Source organism: Drosophila tropicalis, unplaced genomic scaffold (assembly GCF_018151085.1).
Source record: "Drosophila tropicalis isolate 14030-0801.00 unplaced genomic scaffold, ASM1815108v1 contig_878, whole genome shotgun sequence".
NCBI classification, from domain to species: Eukaryota; Metazoa; Arthropoda; class Insecta; order Diptera; family Drosophilidae; genus Drosophila; species Drosophila tropicalis.
This window is the reverse complement of record NW_027173374.1, coordinates 4,116,142-4,128,548: the sequence shown is the minus strand read 5'-3', so window position 1 is coordinate 4,128,548 and position 12,407 is coordinate 4,116,142. Positions and strand designations below refer to the sequence as shown.

The following is a 12,407-nucleotide window of genomic DNA, read 5'->3' as shown; positions in this document are numbered from 1 at the left end:
AACTTTTTTCTGCGGAAACATTAAAACGAATTGTTGCAAAGAACACACACACACACACACACACACACATTAGATTAGGCCACATAATACACATACTTGTTTAGACTGCTATATAAAACCGACTACCAATTGGAATTCATGGATTTTCATTAACCGTAATGTTGATTTTCAGCACATTTATGGTCTATTGCACCTGGAATTGCTTCATGTGCTCTCCTTTTTTGGTTGTTATAATTGCAATATTTATCGAATGTAGCCATTCAAAGTGATTTAACAAATGCACTCAGCCCGCAAATTGCAGGCTTTTTTTCCCTTCCCTGGCTCCGTTTATCTCTGTCTATCTCACTGTCTATCTATGTCTATTTATCTGCCAGCCAATTTTTGAATCTATATTTCTGTGTCCATCTGCCTCTAATATTTGACATTAACAATTATCAAAAGACTGGAAAAAAAAACACACACTCACGTTTATATATATTTGTTCAATTACTGGCATAACCCAGAAACTGTAGCATCATTCCTCAGCTTCATCATTTTGGGCCATCTCTGGAACAGAACTTGTATGTGACACATGAGTTAATTGATTTTGTTTACGATGCCTGCGGCTGAACCAGTTTTCGGTGGCCATAATATTTTTTTAATATTCTACCCCGAATATGTGTACTTCTTTTTTGGTTGTGGTTCTCATTCTTCTCTTCTGGCCAAGCATTTTGGCAATTGGCCATTGAATTAGCTTTCGTTCTTTATTCAGTTTTGGTTATTTTTTTTTTTTTATTTTGGCCCACTGTTCCACATTTATGAATATCAAGGAACCTGTGAGTGCTGCTGAGGTTCTGAGTGTGTTCATAAAGCAGCAAAAATAAAACTGTCGACGTTGGAAATGGAAATGGATTTGGATACAGAGACGGACATGGAGATGGAGACTGAGGGGGCAATGGAGATGAAGATGGAGATGGAGACGATTGCAACTGTGCTGCCAACTGCTGCACTGACACAGGAAATATTATCCGCATTGCCAAAGCGCCAACACCAATGCCCCTCCCCCCCAAAAAAAAAACCCTTCGCCATCTAAAAGTGAAGACAACAAATTGAGGCTGGCAGTGGATTTGGGTCGAGGGAGGAGAATGGAGTGCAGAGATAGAGAGGATGGGGTCCAGCGAACAGGCAAACAGGCAAACAGACAGACAGCCAGAAAGGGACAGGACAAAGCGCAAAAGCGGCCAAGTGAATTTTCAAATACAAATTCAAATGGCAAATTGACAAATGAACCTTTTGAGTTTTTTTACATTTTCATTGTCTGCCTTTGTATATGTCTGCAGCTCTTTGTGAGTGTGTGTGTGTGTGTTTGTATTTGTGTCTGTATATGTAATAGCAGGCGGTTGATGCTGACGTTGAAATTTCTTGGCTCTTCTAATTACCTAAACAACAGAGAAAAGAAAAGAGAGAGAGGACGATTTACAAAGGGCATACAAATGCTTACAGGTCTGTTACCTCCTTCTCTCTTTATCTCTTTATCTCTGCTTTGCAAGAGAAGATAAAGAAGGAAACAAACTATTAATTTACTATTTAGACAATCAATCTAATTGAAGTTCCATGCCTTTTTGACTTTTGTATTAATCAACAACTTGGAATTTAAGGTTTTAGTTTAAGATAAGTCGTATATTACAAAGATAAACAAACATTCAAAATTGAGATTTCTAATCTCAAAAGATATCAATCTCAAGTTGTTAATTTTCTGTGGTTAATCAGCAATCCGCTCCTGATAAAAAAGTATATCAATACCGATTTCCATCTACATCTTCATTCACATTTTTGTTAGTTTATTTTTTTTGTTTAGCTTGTTTTTTTTATTTTCCGAAGCACAAAGCAAAAGAAAGCATTCGACGGGCCATTGATGGTGATTTTGTAAAGCTGCCAATGTCGATGTCGATGCCGATGCCGATGCTGAAGCCCATGCTGATGGTCCAGCAGAGGTAGCAGCAGGAACATTGGGTAAAGTGTGGACTAAGATGGGATAGAGTGAGATGGGCGGAGGGGTAGCTTAGTATTCATTGTTGTGCTGTCCAGCAAATTGCAGAGTGTTGTTGAAAGGCAATTTTTAAGGCCAGCAGCAGCAGCAGCGGCAGCGACGGCATTACCTATAGACCACAACCAGCATTTGAGGTTTTAGCCATGGGCTTTGGGCTGCTATTGGTATGCCATTGAAAAGTACAACAAACACTGTAAATAGAGATTACAAATAGAGCAAGTAAATGCCTACTACTTCTGTCCCCTCTGTGTTCATCCCTTGTCGTCAATGTGCTGCCTATTGTTCCCGCACTAAGACTGATTCTTTGATTTATCTTCAATTTTTTTCTTCTTTTCTTTCAGATTAAAGCATTTAAGAAAACGCAAAGGATAAACTTTTTATGTGCAACAGAATCGATAAAAGAATTGTGCCAAAAAAGAGAAAAGAAGAGAAGAAATGAAAAATCAAAACAAAAAAAAATTTCAACTTAACTAAAAAGTAGCTCAAAGTGCTGAGTAATGCGGAGTAATGGAAACCTTTTTTGCCACACATGATGTGAAACATGGCAATCGAATCCGAGTCCGAATCAGCTAAAGCCATTTAAGAAGTTCATTCAATTGACAACACAGAGAGTGAGTCAGTGAGAGAAGGAGGGAGAGAGAGAGACAGACAAAGAGAGAGACGGCCTGGAGCTTCGGTAGCATTGTGAAGAGGCGATACTTCTATCATGTGGCTGTCAGGTGAGTCCCGAAGACAAAAAACAAAAAAAACAGACACACACACCAATACACACCTCACACAAAAAACATCTTTTGTTTTCCACCCCCTCTCTTCTCTCTTGCAGGTTGGGGCTGTTTAATCTTACTTCTGCTGGGGTCAACCCAGGCCGATGATTGGTCCTTAAGTTGCGCATCGAACTGCACTTGCAAATGGACTAATGGCAAAAAGTCGGCAATCTGTAGCTCCCTACAGCTAAGTAGTATTCCAAGCACATTGAGCACTGAGCTGCAGGTTTTGGTGCTCAATGACAATCACATACCAAATCTGAATCGCGAAGAGTTCTCCGCCCTGGGGCTACTCAATTTGCAACGCATTTACTTAAAGAAATCCGAGATACAGTACATACACAAGGAGACATTTCGAAATCTAAAAATCTTGGTGGAGATTGATCTATCGGATAATAAATTGGAGATGATCGACAAGGATACCTTTATGGGCAATGATCGTTTGCGCATACTCTATTTGAATGGTAATCCGCTGAAGCGTTTGGCTGCCTATCAGTTCCCCATTCTGCCACATTTACGTACGCTGGACATGCACGATTGTCTAATCTCGTACATTGATCCCATGTCGTTGGCCAATCTTAATTTGCTAGAGTTCCTTAACCTAAAGAACAATCTACTAGAAAGCCTCAGCGAGTATGTATTCCAGCATATGGCCAATCTAAAGACTCTATCACTGGAGGAGAATCCCTGGCAATGCAATTGTAAATTGAGAAAATTTCGTAGCTGGTATGTGAGCAGTCGCCTGAGTTCAGTGAGTCTGGTGTGCAAGGGTCCGCCGGCGCAAAAGGATCGCACCTGGGACAGTGTGGATGATGAGCTCTTCGGTTGTCCGCCCCGTGTGGAGATCTTCAATAATGAGGAGGTCCAGAACATTGATATTGGCAGCAATACCACATTCAGTTGCCTCGTCTATGGTGATCCCTTGCCCGAGGTTTCGTGGGAATTGAATGGCAAGATATTGGACAATGATAATGTGCTCTTCGACACGGAAAGTATTGCCTCCGACAAGCTGTGGAGCAATCTTACAGTGTTTAATGTAACTAGCCTGGATGCAGGCACCTATGCATGCACAGCATCGAATACCATTGGTTCCATGACGCAGAATATAAGCATTTATCTGAGTGAGATTGTCCAACATGTGCTGGTCAAGACTCCGGAGACATTCTGGTACTTTGGCCTCATTATGGGCATTTTCGGTACTGTCTTCCTTTTGATTGCCATCTCGTTTGTGGTTTGCCTGTGTAAACGCACCACACGACAGCATCGACATGCCCAGAAGGCTGGCGTCAAGTCCAGTGTCAGTTTCAATGACCAGGAGAAGAAATTACTCGATTCGAGTGTAACGACAACAACCAATGATCGAGGCGATAGCTATGGTATTGACAACAATCCCAATTCAATAAGTATAAACAAAGTGGAGTCTGCTTTGGGATACAATCAAATTGAGATTCATTCCGTTGAGAATCATCGTCATGCTGGCAATATGTTGGTGGCGGCCCATCAACAGCAGCAGCAGCAACAACAGCAGCAACAGCAGCAGCAACAGCAACATCAACAGCAGCAACAACAACAGCATCCGGGACAAGGACCACCTGGACAAGCTCAACACATGCGACAGCAATTGATGACTGTGAAGGATCCCACTTGTGGTATAATTAGTGTGCCCACTTCAATGGCTGGTCATCCACATGGCGGCCATCCACATGCTGGTCAAATCTCCGAGGAGTTTCCCTTGAATGTGGGCGTATTTCCCCCGCCACCAGAATTCTGCTCCAACATTGTGCCAAATCCCACCTTTGGTGGCAACATTTTTATACGCGTCTCTGTCACGCAAGATATGCTGGACGGGGCCGATCTCAATATGTATCCCGATTTGCTGAATATACCGAAACGTCTGCAGGATTGCAGTGGACCCAGTGTCGATGCCAATACAGGTGCAATGACAATACCCGAGGGTCAATTTGCCACTTTGCCCAGACACACGACCCGCCGTGGCATACTCAAGAAGGACAATTCGATGCAGCAGCAGCAACAACAACAACAGCAACAACAACAACAGGGGGCCACAGCTGGTCTCTATCCGCACGATGAGATCGTTACCTACAATCTAGACACTTCCGCCTATCAAGGCCTACAGGCTACAAACAGCTATCACAGCAATCCAATGGAACAATTGCCACCGCCTCCACCACCGCCAGCTGTGACCGCTGTGGTCCAGTGTCATCATCCACAGATAGCCACAACGGCAGTGCCCACAGTCGTATCGGCGGCGAATTGTGTCAGTTGCATTAACAATGCACCACCCCCTTCCGCCTGCCAGACACCGCCCATTGAGGTGACACCACTGCGACCATTGGGCAACAAGTCATCCGGCGGCGATAGCTCGGCCTATCCCAAATACGATAATATGGGACGTCGCATCACAGCCAGCGGTGGCTTGGGTAACTCGAGTCTCTCGCTGCACGAAGATGAACGCTATGAAAATGAAACACTCTTCAACGAATCCGACGAATTGCCAACGAATTCCATTTCAGAGAAGGACTCTCATCATCATCAGCAACAGCAGCAGCAGCAGCAACAGCCAACAGAGGTATCGGTAACGGGTGGACAGGGGGATAAGGGTAACGGTGAATTTGTCTCTCTCTAGTATTATGGCACGCGTGTGTAAATAGATCAATAGATCAATTGTGTGTGATATGTGGGGCATATCCTTATTACCTGAGAGGACTCTCAAACACACACACACAGTGACTCGCAATCTATTGACTGCCGCAGGCCATAAATCTTGGATCTAAGAGCAATTTAAGCAGAATCAAAATAATAAAATAAAATCACTCTCCGATTATTATATACATACATACATATATACACTCATAGGCATAGCACTTTCATATATCATAAATCAAAGTCTCTTCATTCCTGGCTAGAATTCCGTATACACAAATTTTTAAACTCACTTGAATCTGTACATTATGATATATGCATAGCGACCAAAAACTGATCTCCCTAAGGTGTACAAAGGACTAAACTAGATTATATATACCCTCAACATAAAAAGGATTAATGGTAGAGTGCAAAGGATCGAATGATTAGAATATATATGTACATATATTAACTACCTACATAAAGCATGCAGACATCTATTAAGTATATATATATTTATAATCTTAGCCATACTCTCTACGAACGATCTATAAATACATCAACATATAAATAGATATAGATATAGTTAATCATCGATGTTCAACATGTACAATTTCTAGTAGTTCCTTTTGTGTAAATATGTAAATGTCTCCTCCATTTTTAATCCTACTTCCTTTCCCACCTAAACCATCCCCCCACTCCCCACGGCATTCCAAAAAACTAAAACTCATTAGTATAAGGAAATTTTAAAATCAAAAAAGACAAAAAATCTCAATATCAAAATAGCAAAATGCAAACTGAAAACGTGCCAAAAACAAAATCACAAACAAATATATATCGTTCGTTTTTTAAAAGCAAAACAAATGAAAACTATTTTAAATGTTAGACCTGATTGTTTGTTTCCTTTTTAGCCCATTGTTAGAGAAAAATCAAAATATTTAACTCATATGCCATAATACCTTCTCTTTTTTAGATGAACTAAAAGAAATTTAGAATTATTATTAGTCTAATTCATAGATCAATGCGAACAGATATAGAAAATATTGCTCCTCCATCTCTCTGGCTCACTTAACTCTAGTTAAAAACAGTAGACAACAACAACAAAACATAAATTGTATTAATTTAGTTAATTGCATTTCATTCTGCCCTCCCTTCGCCTGAGTCTCTAATTCCATTGCACCACAAAAAAAAACCAAACAAAAGTCGACCAATCCAAGAAACTGACAGCAAAAATTGGCTTAAAATTTGATATAATAACAGCAACAACAACAAATCGTATGTACTATATAAACATAAATATGTATACTATTATATCAAATGTAATAATGATGCATAATATAATTTACAAAAAAAAAAAAAAAAAAAACCAACCAAATTTTTTTGTGTATGTAGAATGTTTCAAATTCGAGCTTGAAAATTGTAATTGTAAGTTCTAAAGTCAATATAAATAACAAATTTAAGACATTTGCATAAACATTCTGGCAAAAACAACAACAGCAACAAATTCGTGTTCACATCCACACTTACATACACACACACACACACACTCACTCAGTCAAACACACATATGTATATGTACATATGTAAGAGACTTTCTAAAATTCACATAAAAAACACTTTATGCATAATTAAATTTTCTATGTGAGATACATTGAATTACTATCTAAATATATGTATACAAGTTGTGCAAATATTTTTACATTTCACAAATGATTAGGTTTTCTTTTTGTTATTTGTTTCACATGAAATACTCGTTACTTTTGTTCCAACTATAATCTATAGAAATATAAACCAAATAAACGATCACATAAGAAGCAAAAGCAAATTAAATTCAATAAATTTATTATAATTTCTAAATGATTTAGATATGCTTTAGTTTATATGCGAACTTGCTTACTTCTTTAGATTCAGTTCAGAAACATTTCAAATAGCAATTTGTTTTACAAGTTTCCCGATTTTATTTCAGCTATGTATTTAAAAACAAACTAAACTGAAGGTCCCAATACATTCATGTAGATATTCTTACTAATACATACAAACATAGGGATCAAATGTTTAGAGCATTGGTGATAGCTTGGCTTTATATTAGGGTCTAATGGAATACCAAAAACTTTTCCGAATAATACTGACCAGAAATTCCAATATCTTTAGCTGCAACCATAGGCAGATCAAGGCCCTGCCCCTTAATTTATGCAATGGGCTAGGAAATAATTTAGAATTTCTCTTAGGTCTTGAAAAATAAAAGAAAAGTCATTTTATGCTACCTTATTGTTTATATATCAACAAACTAAACAAGGGGAGAAACTTTTTTAACAAAAAAAGAACAATTTTATTTAATAACAAATTTGCCAAATTTTGAAATTTTTCAGAAGAAAACTTTATAAAAATATAATTTTTCTTTTCTTTAGAGTAACGAGTATATCAATGTTGAATAGAATGTTTTTGTTTTCACATTTTTGTTTTTTGATATAGTGAAATAATGCAAAATTTTAGGTTATAAATAGTTAATGCGTACTTAATTTTTGATAGCGCATTATTTTTGTTTTTAAATTTAAAATTTATAGTGTGTGTATTGATTTTTGTGTTTTATCTATGAATGTATTTAACCTACCCATATCCAATTTATTTGAGAATATTTTTAATTGTACATAATACAAATAGAAAATGGTTAATTTTAATTAACTGAGTGAAAACAATAGAAAATACTCGCAACAAATAATACAAAAAAACAAAATACGGAACAAAAAGAACACGCAGCAACCGCAGACGAAATGCAATATTTTATTCATTTAAAATCGTTTTAAACTAATTAAAATTAAAAATAACACAAATGCAGACATTGAAACCGCCAAGAGCTAAAGACAAGTGTAAATGAGAACTAAACTCTGGCCATGTAACTACTGTGTGCGAGTGTGTGCGAATGTGGGTGTGTGTGAGTAAAATTCCAAGTATGCTTTTAGCCACCAACACATATGTAGATATGTATGTATTTACATATACAGAAAGTATTTGTATGTGAGAGACAGAGCATTTTCCAAATCGCTTTAGCAATGAAACGAAGGCATGATGGAAAATGTAACTATAATTTTAATTACTCAATGTGAATGGAAATGGAAAAACGGGCAAAACCTAAAAGCAAAGCAGACAAACTGCAATTGTGAGTGGGAAGAGTAGGGCAGAGGCAGGGATAGGCAAATGCAATGCAGAGGACAAGCCAGTAAAATTAACTTTTTATGGATGTGCATGTGTGTTTGCATGTGTGTGTGTGTGTGTATGCAGAAAAATAAATAAATTAAACTGAAGCATAGTAAACACTTTTTGTATAAAAACCTCACGAAATGCAATGAAATGAAACCAAACCAAGGCAAAAGCAAAACAAAACACAAAAATGAGAAGCCAACAGCAACAAAATAAGCAAATATATATTATGTATGTATTTTAACTCAAATTTCATTGAAACTGCAAAAATTAGTCGACAAAAATTCTATACATATGAAACGCCCCCCAAATTTCCACCCAAACACACACACACACACACACAGACACTTACGTATATACCCACATAAAGTCACAGACAGAGAACAAACACAAATCGAATTGCAAACAATGGCATTATATAAACAATATAGCCAAAGCCAAAGCGGAAAACGTAATAGCATTAATAGATTGTCAAGCTTTATTACACACTATAACTAAATATACATACATACATACCTACATACATACAAAGCAAACAAAACCATGAAATATATATAGATATACATATATATTAAATAATAGATGAAATAATATAAATATTAATAATAAAACTAATACTAATAATACCTAATAAAGAACACAAAAGAGAATTATGAATAAATTGAATAAAATCAGAAAAATCAAGCAAGAAATTTCATTTTGTATAAATTTTTTGGCGTTCCACGCGGCGTATGTTTAATATTTAAGTCAATAGTTGTCCTGACGATGCCTCGCACTCTCTCTCTCACACTCTCCTGCCTTGTGTGTGTGTGTCCCACCCCCTGCTGACATTTCCATTATGGCAAACTTTTTGCTCTCTGCAATCCAAATCAATTTCCCTTCCTGTGAGCATTCATTCCCCCAGCATGAATAGTTGGTGGGGTGGGATGGGTCGAAAAAAAAAGCAAACTTCCTCAATATTCTCGTTCTCTTGGCAAATCTGCATAATTTGCCAGTTAAAGTGAAAATTTTTGACTGCTACTGCAACGACTATCACTTGTTGATTGCCCTTCGTCCTCAAAACGGTTTTTGGCATATCAAATTTCCGATACTTTCTCCCATACCAAAAACCCAAAACTAACATTTGCTGCATTTCCGCGCCTAATCTCCGTTTCTGCATTGATGTTTGCAATAATGACAGCAAATGACTGAGGCGGAGGCAGCAATCGTAATAACATTTTCATCTTAATGCACTCAAACACACACACACACACACACAGGCAGACATTTAGTCAAAAGTTCTTTTAGCATCTGCGTTAGGAGCATCCTGTGGCAGCATCCTGTAGCACAGCCTAACCCAATACCCATCTAACACTCAAACCCATCACCAATCCAAGCAATGTTAGCTGCAGTTGAATGTAGTTTGCCCTAAGAGATTGGTACGCCAACCGCAAAAACCATTGCGATTGCAAGTCGTGTCGTGTTGTAGCCTTTGCCATTCTCGTATGCTCCACTCTCGTACTCTTTCATCTGCCACAGCAACTCACCAACTCTTGTTAGTTTTTACTTTTCTTTCTTTTTTCGTTTTTTTCTTGGCCAGGCACGCCCAGGAACGTTTTTCCTACAACCGTATGGGTGCAGCATTCATTTTTGACAAGCATAATTTGCGGTCGGCGTAGGAGTTGATACCAGCATGGGATGGCATCCAACTGAAGGTCTTACAATTCTCCATTCCGGTTATTTACAGTTTTCATGGCCCTTGCTACAAAATTTTTGTTCTAATGCAAAAATGATGCACTGCGCCCAAGCGGCCCATGCCAACATTTCTCTATCTGTATATGTGTGTGTGTGTGTGTGTGTGTGTGTGTGGTCAGACATCAGTAGAATGGAAACCTACCTACTGCATTGAAAACATGTACTTAATGTACATGGAGCACAGTGGGTAGTCTCGTTCTGACCAAAAGGTCAGAGATGGATTAGTTAAATTAATGAAAGTGGGTGTCAGTTGGTAGATTAAATACGACAATATTACCAATTCATTGTGGCCATCATAACTTGGAGGTTAATCCGCTCCTGTATAATGGAGTTTTGTTAGAAAATATAAATCTGTTTGCCAAACAGTTATTGCTCTTGTTTCTACCACACAACGACCCTTGCTCTTTGTCCCTCGACCTCTCTCCCTCTCTCTCGCTTTCTCAGTCTCGTCCTGGCAATATGTGCACTCATTTTATATCCTTGCCTGCCATTTTTGGCAAAGTCTCAATTACTGGTAAGTTCGGAGTGGAGTGGCTCAGTGACTCAGGTGCCGGCAAAAGCATTCTATAAATTTTCCAAGTCCATGAAAACGATTACGATTATGCATGTTGTCCATGGCGAGACCCCCCGCGATCCTTTTTTTTTTGCAAAATGAAATTCAATGGGATTTTTCATCCTTTTATTTTTGTTGGTCATTTTCTTTGATTTTCGTTCTTGCACGCAGAGAACAAATACTAAGGGGGGAAGCTCCATAGAAATTTATGCCTACCTCTTCGTAAATCCCTATGAAATTCTCCAATTCTCAATGCACGGGCATTGTTTTCTCATTGCAAATCAATAATCACAACTCCCTGTGTAAGTTAAGTACATTGCACTCCATATATGTATGTACATATGTATGTATGTGTGTATAACGAACAACGTTTTTCCGAGCTCCCCCTACCAATACCCCACATGCCTACCTAGCATCCTACCTGACCCTGGCCCATTGATTAAAGTGGTTCCTTTGTAAATTTATGTTCGAAATATTAACCGAATTGCTCCCCGAGGAACACTCTCGCCAAAAATATACACACACACACACACAAAAACAAAGGCAGAAAAAAGAACCGAAACTTTGTACAAGGCTCGTGTAAAGCGAAACAAAAACATAAACAAAAAAGAAGAGAATCAAAAACGAACAAGCCAAGGTAACTTTTTTAACAGTTTTTGGATTTTGGAATACAAATTATGTAAGTAATCTCCATTTATTGATATATGGATATTTACCAACCTACCAATGTACCTACATATATGTATACATGTTTACACGTGCCTAGGACCAGGTTCAGGACGAGGACGACAACGAGAACGACCTGGGCCAGGTATGATGACATTGTTTTTGGGGTCAGGGAGGAGGGTCGCATGCGACCTTTATGAATGGGCAAAACTTTTGTCTTTGGTTTGGTTGTTGCTGTTGCTGGTCGCTTGTGTTTTTATCCCCTTGCAGCATTATAATTTGCCATGAATATATGACTATAGTGTAGGTGTAGCTGGAGTTTGGGGTGTGGGGTTTCTATTAGGCGTAACAGATATTTTTTTTAGCGACAGTCATCCTTAGATTACTCTATGGGAAAGTAAAAGTATCAGGTAACTAGTTAGAGCTCTTAGTTAAGTTTCTTTCTTATCTATAGGTCGCATAAACATTTACTGTGAAACAGAAAGTCTTTTCTCATACCCATGGATTCACAAGAATATACATTAAAGTTTGAATAAAACATAGAAGCTGCCGCCCCTCTCAGTCCACTGGTGTTTTCTCGGTACTAATTTCGAGTGGAATTTAATACAAATTTATAGGTTTTACCTTAACAAGGCTAGAGCAAATAAATTTATTTCATGTCTACAGCGGAATAATGTATTTAAATTATTAAACCTTGAATGGATTCAGTTTTAAATTGGCTTCAACATGCGGACTAGTAATTGTTAATTTTAACTTTGCCTACTTTTTGGGGTAGATGAATACGTAATATTAAAAACATGAAGCAATATATTAAATTAAG

The 12,407-nt window shown here is 38.0% G+C and overlaps 1 protein-coding gene across 1 annotated transcript in view; it reads left to right on the top strand.

Annotated features, from left to right (window-relative positions):
* Window positions 1–7,731, top strand: part of kek6 (kekkon 6) — a 43,138-nt gene extending 35,407 nt beyond the window's left edge. Inside the window, exons 2-3 of the mRNA XM_068301025.1 lie at window positions 2,371–2,748; window positions 2,853–7,731. Of these exons, the coding sequence (XP_068157126.1) occupies window positions 2,736–2,748; window positions 2,853–5,440 (2,601 nt within the window). The 5' untranslated portion in view covers window positions 2,371–2,735 and the 3' untranslated portion in view covers window positions 5,441–7,731. The remainder of the gene's footprint in view (window positions 1–2,370; window positions 2,749–2,852) is intronic.
* Window positions 7,732–12,407: the final 4,676 nt, after the last annotated feature.